We start from the raw sequence: 16109 nt of genomic DNA on the forward strand, positions 1-16109 counted from the left end.
ACTACCCCCTGATTTAAATTTATATATATATATATATATATATATATATATATATATATATATATATATATATATATATATATATATATATATATATATAAGCTGACGAACACATTTTTGGTGTACATGGTTTCTTAACTGATGAAGAGTAGTTGTAACAGTCTGATTCCGAAAACCATATTATTTTTTATCACCAGGTCAAGTTGTTGAGATATATGGTATTTCTTACCTTTTTACCCTAAAATTAGGTGTCCCGCCTCCTTGTTTTGAACCCGTTAAAGGAAGAAATGGAGGGTTTTAAAACACTGCTGCCGATGCTGATTTGAAGCTACAAGTATATATATACACACACACACGCACACACACACATACACACATATATATATATATATATATATATATATATATATATATATATATCCCGATTACTACGATACTATCTCATCGATTACTGTACACGCAATAACCTTTATCCCCGAGTGGGTTCCGGGCCTTGATGAATTGTGATATCCATGTAATATATATATATATATATATATATATATATATATATATATATATATATATATACAGAGAGAGAGAGAGAGAGAGAGAGAGAGAGAGAGAGAGAGAGAGATTACATTGCGTTTGTGGGTGCGAATTTTTCTCTAGCAGACTACTGTATCTTTTTCCACACTCGGTCTTATTTCATATTATTATATCAGGTTTTACATGCGCACTTTAAGGTAAGTGGCTGTAGAGATTACATAGCAGAATATGTGGTGTATGACTCATTTCCACCGGATTTTCAGGTTGCTTTTCCCAGATTTGCTACTACATTATATGTTTAGTATTTGACAGATTATCCAGTTAGGTTACACCCACCATAATCTCTCGCTAAGCAGTAGCTGTCCCCCAAAAGAACCTTTCAGCTTCATGCCAGGTGGCTCCTACTTTTTACTTGAAGTTTTTCATGAGCAAATACAGATTTATACGCGAGCGTCAATTTAATTTTAACGTTTTTACCTCTCGATGACACCTTTGACGGTAACAGTTAAGCTCGTACGTTAAAAGTTTCATTTCGATTCCAGCTTATGACACCAAAGTCATTTTATTTTCACTTTGTAAAGCATCAGTACAATACAATGATTAATAAACAGTTGCTCTACAATAGGAATAAAAAACCTGCATGAATTAAAACACTTTATTTTAATGTATTTTAAGACTGGACCAGACCGTGTAGCACTACTATATATTTAGAACAATATAATAATCAATAGATGATTGGTTCTATAATATCACATATTAACTCTGCATAAATTGAAATATCATATTGCGAAGTATTTACTACCAGACTATACCCAGCAGCCTGATAGTATGTATATAAATAGAGACTTTTCTGTTTTAAGAACGTATTCGGCCAAACTTCTCATGTAATTTTCAGTCTATAGACATTATACTTTATATATAAACAAAAATTGGGCCTGTTGTTCGAACTCAATTGTTTTTTTTTTTTTGGTTTTTTTGTCCGTTTTATTAGCTGTTTAGAGGGTAAAATTGAAAATAAAACAATTGCATTTGTAATGCCTGACTTGATTTATGTTATCACATGCGCACGCGCAAATACAATTATACATTAACGTCATTTAAATATTACTATATTCTAATCCAAATAACGATAGCCCAAGTGTAACGGCAACGGTTGGAGTGCAATATGTTATAGTTTCGATTAAAGCTTATTGCGCTGAAGCCATTTATTTATTTTATTTTGATACTAAAGACAGACAATATACAACCTTTCAATTTTCTCTATTCGCGTTCAAGTCTGAATCCCGAACCAGCTTTTTCCAACGTACTCGATTGCCCAATAAATGAAACTAAAAACCTGCAAAAAAATAACAAAAAATAAAACATACTAAACTTAGGTAAAAAAAACATGGACGAACAAACACGCTAAATGGGGTAGTGATGAGAGGAATATAATCTGTAAAAGTATATAGGACATTCACTCTGTGATAATGAAGAAAAAATGCTCATAAATTAAAAATTTTATATTAAAGCGTATTTTATGTGTTGGCTACGACGGTCATCCAACTAGTTTATTACAGATTTTAATCTTACGTTTTGACATATTTTCCTTTTCGTCATTTTTTTATTATTTATTTATTTGCTTTTTTTAATTTGGCAATAGACAAAAGGCATTTTTTTAGCCTTTATTCAAATCTTACTGTTATCATCCATGGCAAATTTGCAGCATCCTACACAGCGTCTATTCCATCGTTTATTCATTTATTTTTACATGTTTTTCTAATCAATTTTACTTTCTCCCTTAGCATAGTGTTTCTTGTCCAATCGATTTTTTTCCTTGTTAAGTTCATCAGGAACTTTTCGTTCTTTGCGATTCATCTATTTCGTCTTCCTTATCTGTTGTTTTTTTTTTTTTTACTTATTTTCTTTCGAACGACTTTCTTCGTTTTTCTCACATTTAACTGCTCTTAAATAACTTTGCTCTTCATCGCACACAGTCTCGTGTCCATCTAGAAAAGTAAGTTCTCATGGCGCCAACAATAAAATAGAATTAGAAACACAACCTAATTTAGCGTGTTTGTTCTTCCATGTTTTTTTTTTACCTAAGTTTAGTATGTTTTATTTTTTTTTGTTATTTTTTTATGTTTTTAGTTTCATTTATTGGGCAATCGAGTACGTTGGAAAAAGCTGGTTCGGGATTCAGACTTGAACGCGAATAGAGAAAATTGAAAGGTTGTATATTGTCTGTGTTTCTAGTTTTTTTTGTTGTTGTTGTTAATCGGGTTTTCTTTGGGCTGGTTTTGTTTAGGGAAATAGTTTATTTCCTTTGAGGATATATTTACCATTCTCACTGTCCAACCGTTAAATAATGATATTTGTGTGTCTCCTTGATTCACACAAGATTTTTTTCCTAATCTATCAGGCAATCTCAGCATTTCTAGTATACGTATTTTTCTCCTTTCGTCTCCACAGACAAGGATAGTTTCTTAAAATGGCTATTTGGCAAAGACATTCTTACAGTGAAGTATGGGTTACGCTACATCAGCTGTGATATTAGCAATTAGTCATGTTAGTGTAACACGTTATATATAGAGTTTTCTGTCACGTTGTCAGTGTGCTTTTTTTTCGTATTTTAATAAATCCTCCCTAGAATGTAGATGTTTATCAGAAACCGTATTTAGAAAAGTCTAACAAACATAGAATAAGTCATATAGTAGGATATACTTGTATATTCGTATGTAAAGAGAGAGAGAGAGAGAAAGTTAGAGAAAGATAGAGAGAGAGGGCAAAACAGACACACAAGCAAGTCACTAGATATCTTTATATTGTTGGATTTTGAAAACACAGAAAACAAATCAGGGGCGATAATCATGATTATTTCGATGTCTATATGTTTTGTTATTCAAAATAGTAAACGGGAATGTTAACGTTGGAATTTTATCTTAAAACCAACTGTCAGGAAATTTAGCTATCCATATTAATAAAAGGATTACGTGAGAAACATCAAGTAATGTAAATCTTGAATTGTTTTTATATTTTTACAACCGAGGCACTATTATCAAGGTACGGAAGCTACTTGGGGATAAGAGTTAATTCCCCTATGTTACTCATTAGGACAATTGCGTAGTAATCGTCAGTAGTGGAAATTTAGTTTAATTAGATTATTTAAGAGGCCGATTTACATTGGACTTGCAAACGATAATTTTGTAGTCAGCGGGCAAGCAGACCGGAAAAATGGATTTCTACAGGCGACCAGTTTCAGGAAAGAAGCTTTGTTTATGTAATTCGCGTTTAGGTTTATACCTTGATACGGAGTGGTAAAATTATTCATAGGGGTTTGGACTAGAGGATTAATTATTGTAAAAGATTGGCAGGCGGAACTTATGTCATTTCGAAGCTTTCTTTTCTCCTTGTTACCTGCAAAAAGTTATGTAACAAAAAGTAAACTTATTTATGCCATGCAAAATTTCCATGATATGTTATTTAGACTCGACACTTGAACATATTTATCTATATTATATTCCTCTATGGTACATAATAACTATTCATAAGATATAAACGTTCAAACAAATTTACCAAACAAAAACCCGCCGTGTAAGACTTCCGCCTTGGTTCAGCAGGTGACTTCTGGCCCTGTTGAAGCTGCAATGGCCGTTGATCGTCTCTCCGGGAGTGCTTAAAAATTCGCAGGCAAGCAAATAAAAAAGAAAAGAAAAAAGGAAGACACACTCAGAGACGTTCTAGTCTACTAAAACGTTCATTCACGAAAATTACAGATTGTTACATATGTACAATTATTAGTAGGTGTTCCTTTAATGAATCACGCGTTCACTTATTTTCTAGGGTTAGCAGTGGTGGTGATGGCCGGGTAGAGGTGATATCTCTTGGTTACGTTCTCTCTCCCGAGGTTTGTCTTAATCGGCTATTTAAGCCTGAGCATTCACTTATGTACCAAGGGGCAGGGAAGGTTGGGGTAATCTCCCTGACCAACCAGAATTCGACACCTCACTCGGGGAATTCTCAACAGTTTCACACTTTCGCGCTCAGACAGCCTGAGCAGGTGTTCATCAAAACAAAGGGAGATATGATTTCAGTCTACATTAATCTGCATTTCTTTTGATTTTTCTACAAAATAAAATATATGTTTGTCTTACAAAAACACAATAAATTCATTTGATAGGTTACTCGCTTCTGTCTGGGATCGAATTAACGTTTAACTGGCAATCTCATCATAATTACCCGGCCTTACTCAAGGTTTTAGGGGCTCTTAATCTCCCCAATGGGAGGTAATATCGATCCCCTAGGCGGTCACGCCATACCGATAAGAAATGGGTTCTTAATCTGACGACAGTTGAAGTCGCCATTTTCTTTGCTCAAGAAAATTGCCTACGCCACCATTGTTTTTATTACCTTCTACTCCTTAGTTTTCTCTTCTGGGTGTATCGTCGTTTTCCACGTCGGCGGCTGTCGATCGCGGGCGCACAAGTATAGAAAATAAAGTTTATCAAAGGAAAACACATACTCAGACTCTTTCTGTGCAGCACTTTAGGAATGAGTATGGTACCCTCGAATGAAACTACCATCTAAGAGGTAGTTTTCTGTTGAGGTCAGTTTCGTCAATAGATGTCAGCTCATTCAATCTCGCTAAGCTCTCACGAACTTATCTAAGCCACGATCAGCCTTTTACTTTGTCAAATTGACACCTCCCCTGAAGGGAACTGCCGGGAAACGTCGCAAACACTACATTTCATTAATAGTTTCCAAGCGCCGTAAAACGTTGTAATAATATTTTCATCCCAAAACTAAGTCTAAGTATATCTGACGTTTTTATTGAGTTGATTAATAACATTTGTTAAGTTTATTGTGACGTAAATAAAGAAAAAAAAATGTACGTTTTCCTCCCTAAATCATTTCATAGTGGAAGCTTTATTTACAATGAGAAAACAACACAAATTAATTACCAACGTAATACCTTTAGACTTGTTACACACAGAGACGCAGAAAGATACATCTGTGTATTTTATATGCTTATACAAAAGAAGAAGGAAAAGTTATTAGACGCCTTTATAAAAATACAGTCAAAGAGGAGATAACTCTGAGTCAGCACATCCCCAAAACACACATCACTTCTTAACACAGAAAAACAACACGCATGAGATTCTTATATCACTCATGAATATGGGCCAAAGGGTGACACCTTTTCAGTATTTATAGACCTAGCAACTTTGATAAATTTCCAATATTTTTTTATTTGCCATAACCATTCCTATTCAACTCACTTTGTTTACACCACTGAACAAATCCATCTTCATTGTTTTGTCGAGGAACTCATTTCTTATTCCTCATGTTAGATGTCTCTCTATTTTCCCACTTATTAACACAATGAGTAGAAAGAAAACACCTATTGTCTCACAATTCATGAGAGATTGTTACGCAGCATTAGATGTTAGTAGCATCGTGGGGCGACCGGCTATGTCCAGGCGTAAAATACGCTTAATATGATGTTTTAATCCGTCCAGATGTCATACATATTACTATAGAGTTGTAATTTCAAAGTAAAAAATATATATATATATATTCTGATGCTATCTACTATAATCCAATCTGAAACGAGCATTCAAAAATGATGACGTTACCACTGTACCACGGTAGCAGGAATATAAACAGATCAAAAGTTATGAATTAAAAATAAAATAAGTTCAATGTACTAAATTTTTAATGATTGTTTTTTTTTATTTTTCAATATTTACCAATTCTGGACCTCTTTAAAACAATTTAACCGAATAAAGACACATCAAATAACGGTCGGAAAAAAGCCAATAATTTCACCCCCCCCCAACGCAGCTCTGTGACTTATTGTTTCTTGGAAGATAGAATTTAAAAATATGGAGAGAGACAAATTGACAGACAACCCATAGACATTTATATATTAGATGTTAAATTTTCGTAAGAATAAGGTCATATAAAGCAAAATATCTCTGTACCCGTCCTTTAACGGGTATTCACTCTGCTTAATACATCACCCATTCAGAATACACTTCATTTTAAATAGTAATAAGTGTAGTTTTTTACAAAATTCAAATACAGTCAATATGCATAGAAATAAAATCATGTTAAGCCTGTTTCCTTATTCTCCTCAACTATTCATAGAGCATCTAAAATAGTCCAATGAATACGTCATAAACTGTTTGCGTAATCTTACTGACGTTTAAACAGCGGCAAACGCATTTTGCTGCCACAAACGAAGGCAAGTGTTACCTTCGATTATGAGATTTTGATGTGAAGTGATTTAATTATTTGTGTAATTTTTCCACAATTTGTGAGCGTTTATTGCAGCTCTGTTTGGCAATGTTAAAGGTCGATAATTTCTATTCGTTATTGATTTGTGATGATGAAGTGTGAAGTAATGATGATCGATCCACGCTGCGACTCTGAAGACGATCAGGTGCTTCTCGAGCCGAGTCAGTGATCTGAGAAATTTGAGATGGAATTCTGTGAATGAAAGTCGAATTTGGGAAGATTGGAGAGGAAAAAAAACGAATGAAATTAGGTTACACAGCGTAGCAAAAGAAATGTGTGAAAGCAGATATAAACGATTGGGAGGAATGAGATAAGTGATGCGAATGTATGTATATATATGTATATATATATATATATATATATATATATATATATATATATATATATGTATATGTATGTATATATATGTATATATATATATAAATCAACAATATTAAAATGTAAATAAAAAAATAAAATAAAAATAAATAAATGCGAGTATGAGGATTAGCTTTTGAATGAAAAAAAATGAAGGAAAAGATAAATTAAATTAAAAAATAAATAGAAAATGTGGAAGACGCAGTAATATTCAAATAGAGTAATATAAAAACAAGTGAAAATACACACACGTGCATACAATATATATATATATATATATATATATATATATATATATATATATATATATATAAGCCAGTTGTGTTTTTCCATTCTTTTAAAATGCAATGAAAGCCTCTATTACAGTAAACACAAATCTGAATTTCCTATCACTAACGCCAAGCGTGTCCTTCTGGCATTTCAAAATAACACAGCGCACAGAGGCGTACAATTTTCACCAAGTTAAATTAAACATAATGGTTAATAAAATAAAAAAATAAAATGTATAAACATCTGATGATGGCGTATATTGCTGAAATGTTAATTTAAAAGAAATTAATCTTTGTGCATTTTTATATGAGGTTATAAGTTGGCTTACAAATTGAAATTTCCAAATTGGTAGCACGATAAAAACAAAATTCAGAACCTGACAGTATCAATCTCCTTATGTAGTCTTTAAAGTACATATTGATTTATAAAAAAAAAAGTATTTAAAACCCCTTTTTATAAATGTTTAATATAAGCATAATATCAGAATGTGTATAAGCTAAATATATATTTAAAAAATGAAATATTATACGTCTCTATTATTACTGTCATGTTTCAATTATATATATATACATATATATGTGTGTGTGTGTGTGAATAAAAGGGAAAAACCTAAAAGAGTAAAAACAAAAAAAAAATCAACGTTTCGTCCCTATTTCAGGGGACATCATCAGGATTTCTAGGCGAGGATGTACAGGAAGACGGTCATATATCACAGGCAAAAGAGGAGAAGTTCAGTTCTCTTTCTGTTCTGGAGAGAAAAAAATTCATGATGAAAAGAGAATTTATATCTAGTGTGTGTGTGTGGGGGGGGTCGGGTTATATACATATATGCTTTTTTTATCAACCAGGATCTAAATTAATGTTTTGTTAATTTATTATTATATTACCTATGATTGGGGCTACATTATAAAATCATTTTCTTTCTTTGATGGGGTTAATGTTTTAAATTAAAGCAGATTCAATAAGTCTCCGTTTTGCTCTATCTGGGATGGATTTTAAGATTTTTGCACGTCCAAAGCCGAAAGAATGGCCATGTTAAACACAGTGGGAAAAGAGTGCATTTAAGGGGTTGGCATTTCTTATGTCCCTTTTATGTTCGCTTAGTCTGATTTCCAAGCTTTGCAATGGCGTAAATACCAACCCAACATCGTTTATATCTTGCTTTATTTTATTCATATATATATATATATATATATATATATATATATATATATATATATATATATATATATATATATATATATATATATATGGGTAGGTTTTTTTTGTTTATATCCGTTGATAATCGCTGAGTAAAATTTGAAGAATAAAACCTGTATAAATACATTTGAAGCCAACACTGCAACGCGAATTCTTTTAATAAATAAACAGGTATTTATTATAAACAAATTTCGCGTTGCAGTGTTGGTTTCAAAAGTATTTATACATGTTTGATTCTTCAAATTTCAGTCAGCGCTTCCAACGGATATAAACAAAAAAAAACTACCCAGATTTTCAAAATGCGCGACCACGCGTCACCTATTCGGGTTCATAAAAACTCCGCAATAAACAAATATACTCCTCTATGACTGACGCGCGTAAAAAAAGATGACCGCAAAAATAGCAAGTATAATACAACTGTTTATATCTCGAAAACTAATTATTTCTTAAAAATTGCAATGCAATTTTCGTATACGGCATAGTCGAAAACTTATAAAAATTGTCATTTAAAAGAAAATTGTGGAGGTGGACCTAATCTAAAAAACACCGATTTTTCTTAGTAATATATCATCTGTGGTTGTAATCGATTTTGTTTCTTCTCTATTTCTAGCTTTGTCGGTGCGATGGCAGTGACGCGCGATCAGGTGACTGAGTTACTTGACAGTTTACTGGTAAAATACAACAAACGTTTCCGACCAGGACATGGCGGTAAGTTGCAATGCTTTGTGTGTCTTTGAAGTACATGGTCATACGACACTTATCATTTTAGCCACATTTTTGTAGTACAGTTTAACTCAGATATAAGAGACTTCTCCGGTTACTATGCTCTCTTATATCCGGGGTATACTTATATCAGTTGTTCTCATATCCGGGTTACACTCTACATTAACAAAGGCTCTAATTTGCGACCAGAAAAAATCTCTCTCAAATCGAATATTCTTATATTAGGGTCTATTGTATCCGCGTTACACTATAAATAAGAACTAGTTTATGAAAGATTGTTAATTCCGTTTGGAAAAACAAAGAGCCAGGTAGTTTAAGGATTGATTACTCTTGCCACATCTGGAAGCAGTTGCTAGAAATGAGTTATCCTGCCTTAATAGAGTTCATAGCCTTGTAGGAGATGCCCTTTTTCTCTTCCCTGCAAGCTCTTTCTCATAGAAGAGATGTTGCAAGTTTGGCTTTGCTTTATCCTTATTTTCATGGCAAGTGCCCAAGTGACATGCAATCTACGGCTCCCTCGCCAAACTTTTACAAGAAACACTCGTCTAGCTGATAACACTGTCAATAATCCCCCCTACTCTTTATCTGTGCCTAAACCTAAACGTAGATTCCATGAATAAAGCGTCTTTCTTAGTACTGAACCACTGTGGAACTGTCTTCCGTTACTCTGCTTTCCAGCTGACCACAATACTGTTGTCTTCAAGTCATACGTAAACAAGTTCTTGATGAGCCGTTCCACTTCAGTTAAGAAATTTACCAAATTTTAATCACTGACGATTACTATATTGTCCAATTGACTGCTGTACACTCTTTAACCCTTATGCTCGGGCCTTGATAAGTAGGTGATACTTATGTTAAAAAAAAGAAAAGTTTGCTTACAACATTCCCTTTCCCAGTCGATGGTGTAGTCTTTACTAGATCCAAGATCAATTTCAGCCAAAAAAAAAGTATTCTGAAATTGGGATTATCTTGTCAATGGAACAAGTGGTGTCACTTGTAACGCATATAGTCAACATTTGCTCTCTAGTTTTCTCTTGAATTGTTAGGTCATCGAAATGGCTGCGATAGCTTTTGCATTAGTTTAATCTCTATTATGTTTTTGTTTTGTTTTAGAATCATGACAATATTTATCCATTCATATACACAGGTGCTAATCTAAATCAGGAAAAAGAAAGGAGTTTATTCTAATCCTACTCCCTGATTTTAATTTCTAACGACAACAAAAGAAAATACATTTTACTTAACGTGTATCTTTTCCCTTCTTCCAGAAAACGTAAGTTTCATATATAATCTTTATATATTATAATGTTTTCATCGCAGGACCTAAACCCTATTCATACGCATACTTTGAGCAGGACGAGCGTTTTTATCAAAAGCTAATACTTTCACTTTGTAATTTAAAATCTAAAACGTTAAAAGGTTACCAAGATGGGAGTTGAACCATAAAAACGAGCGACTGTTTCGTGTTCTAAAAGTAAGCTTTCAAAATCGTAACCATCATTCTCAAAGCACTTTTGCCAACAATGAATGATGTCTCAGTCGTAAAACAACCGAGCGCTCTTTGCCAGTTAGCTTACTGCCCAACTCTAATATAGTTCAACTTTTTTTACTTTGATGATATCTAGTGCGTTGGCTTCGTAGGCGTTTTACAAACGCCACCGTATGCTGCCCTTTTTTATTTGGCGAAACTCAATGACCCACCTCTGCGTCTGGCGTTCAATCATGACATGGGGTTGCATTCCCAGTGACACACACGACCAACATCTTAAATAGAGAGGGGAGAAACCTTCCTTATGAATGCATAATTCTAATCATCATAACATTGTATGCCCCTTGGATGTATTCACACGAAATAAAAATAGGAGCCATAACTTTTTTGAACGAATACCGTAATATTTTGAACAGGCTATTTACAATATAGTTTACATATCATAAAAAATTAAATAATAAACACACTTCTGCTCCATATTAGTTTTGTTATGTTCCGCGTATAGCTACTACTACAGAACAAAAGTATAGGATCTGCCATTTAGGCATCCCACTCAAAAACATTACTATACCCATTTATTGTCAACGATTAGGGATTGATTTAATGTTTAGTGACAATATTGATTTTGAACACATATCCCCGACTTGCTTATAGGTAGGATAGGAAAATATTCAAGCAGCGTAGTTGTCGATAAAATTAAACAGAGTAAACAATGAAACACTAAGAAAAAGAAAAACAAAACTTTAATACAGAAATATATAACAAAAATGATTACACAAAGCACAGAACGCAGACGCATAATTAGACAGACAATGAAAGAAGCCGAAGATTTTCGTGCGGACGTTTTTTTTTCTCAAAGGCAGTTAACACTTTTTCCAGTTGAATAACTTTTAATTATGCATGTTAACTTAATCGCTATAATTTCACTTTATATTTCTAACAAATTTGGAAAGAATAATTAAAACGTTTTTTTTTTTCTCACTTATTTTGATCGAAACGTTTCAATGTAGTATTGAACACGTTTCCTGTTTTTTTTTTTCATAATTTAGATTCAATAATGATGATTACATTTTTCTTCACGGTTTATGAAGCACATTTTTATTTTCACGACCGTGCCCATGAGTTTATTTAGAATTGATTCAGTTAATATTAAAGAGATTCAGAATTGATAATATATAAACTAGGACTATGATTACAGCATATTGTTATCATTGTTTTTACTCTCGAGTATATATCCGACACAGTTAGACGCAGATAATCAATCGAGTACCACCTCACTCTATATAAAAACACAAACATATAAGATATCAACGGATACAAACTCGAGGGACAAAACAATGAAAAGAATATGTTGTTGCCCTGACCCTATTCTATGTATTAGTCCATCAAAATAGGAACTGCGCAATATACAGGTTAGAGAAAATAAAGCAAATTATACTGATTCAATTAATTTTTTTTTAAACCTTTATTTGAATCAATGATTTTTTATTATTTCAAGTAAGACAAAGAATATTTTAGAAATGTTATCTACTTATCCTATAGGAGTTCGATGCCTACCCTCTTACGTTTAATTCCAGTAATACTAAGGTAGTTAATAAAAAGTTCCAACCAGACCTTAAAAATCTTTTCACCTGACCATGATGAAGAATTACTCCAGGAATATGCCCAACTTGAATTTCTACTCTATGATGTGGATTACAAAATATACAGCTTGGATCTAATTATCTCACTGCTTTACAGGACAGTTACCTTGGATTTTACCGCGCAATTTAGAACTACGCCTTTATATCCTTTTCTTCCATTTCCCCTGCTACGTGACTTCTATTTAATCAATTGTTGATTATATTTTTCCATGTCTAACTGACTTAAGCAAATAGGGTGAATACCGTTATATCTATTTGTTAATATTTTCTCCTCTTAAGAGATGGTAAGCATCGAAACCCTATAGGATTAGGAGAAAAAATTTCTAAAACATTCTTTGTCTTACTTAGAATAATAAAGATCATTCATTAAAATGAAGTGTTTTTAATTTCATTGAATCACTATATATATATATATATATATATATAATACTCACACACACACACACATACACACACACATATATATATATATATATATATATATATATATATATATATATATATATATATAGCAGCTGCCGAATGGCGCAAAGGTTAGAAGCTCCGACTGTCATATGGGCGGTCGGGCTTCGATCCTCGTTTGAGGTAATGCCTTTTGTAGCCGCACTGATGAGCTGTGAAACAGCGAATAGCTGTATGCGGATGATTATATATATAAACACACACACACACACACACACACACATATATACACACATCCACACACATACACATATGCACATATATATATATATATATATATATATATATATATATATATATATATAAGTGGGCCGTACAGTAAACAAAGTCTCATACTTTGATCTCATACTGTTAATAATTTAGGAAGGCTGGAGTGGTACCATTCAACCGTCCAACGTTTTGTGCTCCATAATTTATTTCCTACATAAACACCACGCTTGTCCTTGCACTTTTGTCAGGAATTAATTACGCATCTCGGCTTCTGACATTCGTCCATCGCCAGTGATTGATTAAAGTGTGACACTGAAAATATCTTCTTATTATGCTTATTTCTGTTCCTGAATACAGTAGTCAACATGTCGATGCAATTTGCAAATTTATTTTTATCCATTGGATCGGAATAAAAAACGGAGGCATTACATTTATAACGCTTCTTGAAAATAGGCAAATATACTTAAGTGTAAAGAAGAACGGCAGTAACAACGGTTTATAAGTTATAAGTTATAAGTTATAAGTTGCTTAATAGCAAGTAAAAGTACCTAAAGCGTTACAGTTGTTTTAAGTGAACACATATTTATCGCGCCGTATTATGTGATAAGCATCAGATTGACTGAAATGTTTGTCGGCATATTTAGAGAATGCTACAATCAAATAGGATGATGCTGAATATTATCGATCGACCTTCAATTAGCAGCAGCTATGTGTTTCAAAATATAAAAGTAAAACATTCGATAATGTTGCGGGGTACAATTCATTCATATTTGAGAACTAAGTGGAATCAACCAGTCCTATGAATACCACACTGGTTGCATACACTCGATGGAGACATTCATACCATGTTTAACCTCATGCTACGAACGCGTTCCTCTCATACCACTTTAGTGGCTGCTGTATTCTTTATGACAAATACATATTATATTTTATACACTTTACACTACTTGTGGTTTCTGTCATCTGTGACCCATAGCACGGGTCTACACCAGATAGACAGTTAGGATTCGTAAGAAAATAAAAGTTGTGTCACAGAAATACGTTTTTTGTTGTTTTTTTCATACTCTTATAAATGCTTAATTCAAATGTTCTTGAAATATAAATAATTTTAGAAAACAGAGATTATAACGGAAGTGACAACAGCTAAGCTACGGGCGCTATTTAACTCTATGTATATTTTAAAGAAAAAATCGAAATAGCCCCCGAACAAGGCGTGAAGCCACTTAATTAAGAAGCATGCAAGAACAAAAGGTGATAATCGCGAAGAAAAAGGATTTTTTTTTTTTTTTATCTTATCTTGAAAATTAAGGAAAAACAGGTTTTAGGACGTGAGTTGCATAAGCCAGCGGTTTATGTACGGGAGCTATTGGAGTCGGAAGGTGTATATTACAACGGATCAACAAAAATTGTCGAGAAGCAATACCAAAACAGAGAGTTATAATTAGCAAAACCTCCTATTTATAAACTACACAACGAATACCCTGAAGATCTACAAAGATCTTTTGTACACACGAATTTATTCTCTAAATGGTCACCAGAATTCTCAATGCTTGAGTCTTTTGTATCTAAGTAGTAAAACGTTGAAGCGCACTTTGTTACTCACATTTTTGTCAGTCTAAAATCGAGCCTCTCCCCCCTAAATATGCAGACATCAACCATATCAGCTTCGTCAATGAGCGCCAGTGTATGTTGGTCCGCTCAATTTTTTCTACATTGAGGAGTTCAGTGGCACATTTCCGCTGTTGACGCACTTTTATAGCAATAGCTGTGTTCAAAGATTCTAACTCGACCAACATCTGTAAAAGAGAAAAGAGGGTTTCAGATCATGAGGTATACGTCTAGCCATCACAGTAATTCAATATTCGGATATATTCTAATGCCGCATAAAAACATACTACACAAGACGAAAATATGGCCGCCAGGACTTGGACGTTACAATTACGATGCTAACAAATAATTTCTAAGAAGTGAAGATGGGAAAGAAAAAGAAAAAATACACACTTCATCGAAGTAAAACTGAAAATGAAAGATATTTATTCCCTTCAGATTAAGTCTAACAGAGGTGGATTGTGGTATAATGTTTATATAAAATATTAAAAAATAAATTAACATTTCTAATGCTTGTGAAATAAATATTGACCAAATATCCTAGCAGCCATTAATGGCAGTCAAAGCAATACTACTAGTCGTTTACCTAGAACTGCCGACTATCTACAAGATGCTGGTAGGTTCGAACCATACTTCGGAATGTGTGCTCGCATTGATAAGCATTGATAAACCGAAACAGTATTTCTGGGGAGTACTATATATAAGCAATAAGCTGTAGACTTCAACGCAAATGTCTCATTTTGATTTATTCTCCATGAATACCGTATGAGGATTTACTGGTTATGACTGCTGATGACGTATATATATAGCAACTAACTCCCTTTGAACTTTCTGTTAATTTCTTTAGCTTGGAGGTATAATACCGGCTTATAATGTAAGGGTTACTTTGTGACTGTGTTTCAAAATTATCGTTTGTATACATGGATAGTTATTCACGCACAAACACGCATATATGCATATATATATATATATATATATATATATATATATATATATATATATATATATATATTTATATATATATATATATATGCGTGTGTGTGTGGGGGGTGTAAAATCGGCCCATATGACCATAATACAGCAAATGCTTAATCCACATCATTTTCTTACTATTCAACAATATTTGTCCAAGGTAAATACATCTACCAATACTTAGTTATAGCGCCCTGAATGTTCAAACATAATATTACAGCCATTGAAGCATATTAGATAAAAATAACGCCGAGTAAAAGAACTTTAGCGGACCACGACTAGGACTTCAAAGAAAGCTGACGCTCGCCGATATTTGAGAGAAAATACTATTACATGCTAGTACGTTTAGGAGAATAGACGATGTATGC

General features: G+C 33.1%; 1 protein-coding gene across 2 annotated transcripts in view; it reads left to right on the forward strand.

Moving 5' to 3' along the window:
- Window positions 1-9195: 9195 nt before the first annotated feature.
- Window positions 9196-16109, forward strand: part of LOC145263778 (gamma-aminobutyric acid receptor subunit alpha-2-like) — a 386086-nt gene continuing 379172 nt past the window's right edge. For both annotated transcript variants that reach the window (XM_080120832.1, XM_080120831.1), the window contains exon 1: window positions 9196-9342. In XM_080120832.1, the coding sequence (XP_079976958.1) occupies window positions 9258-9342 (85 nt within the window). In that variant the 5' untranslated portion in view covers window positions 9196-9257. The remainder of the gene's footprint in view (window positions 9343-16109) is intronic.

Source organism: Euprymna scolopes, chromosome 39 (assembly GCF_053919585.1).
Source record: "Euprymna scolopes isolate OS-2025 chromosome 39, ASM5391958v1, whole genome shotgun sequence".
In the NCBI taxonomy this organism is placed as follows: domain Eukaryota; kingdom Metazoa; phylum Mollusca; class Cephalopoda; order Sepiida; family Sepiolidae; genus Euprymna; species Euprymna scolopes.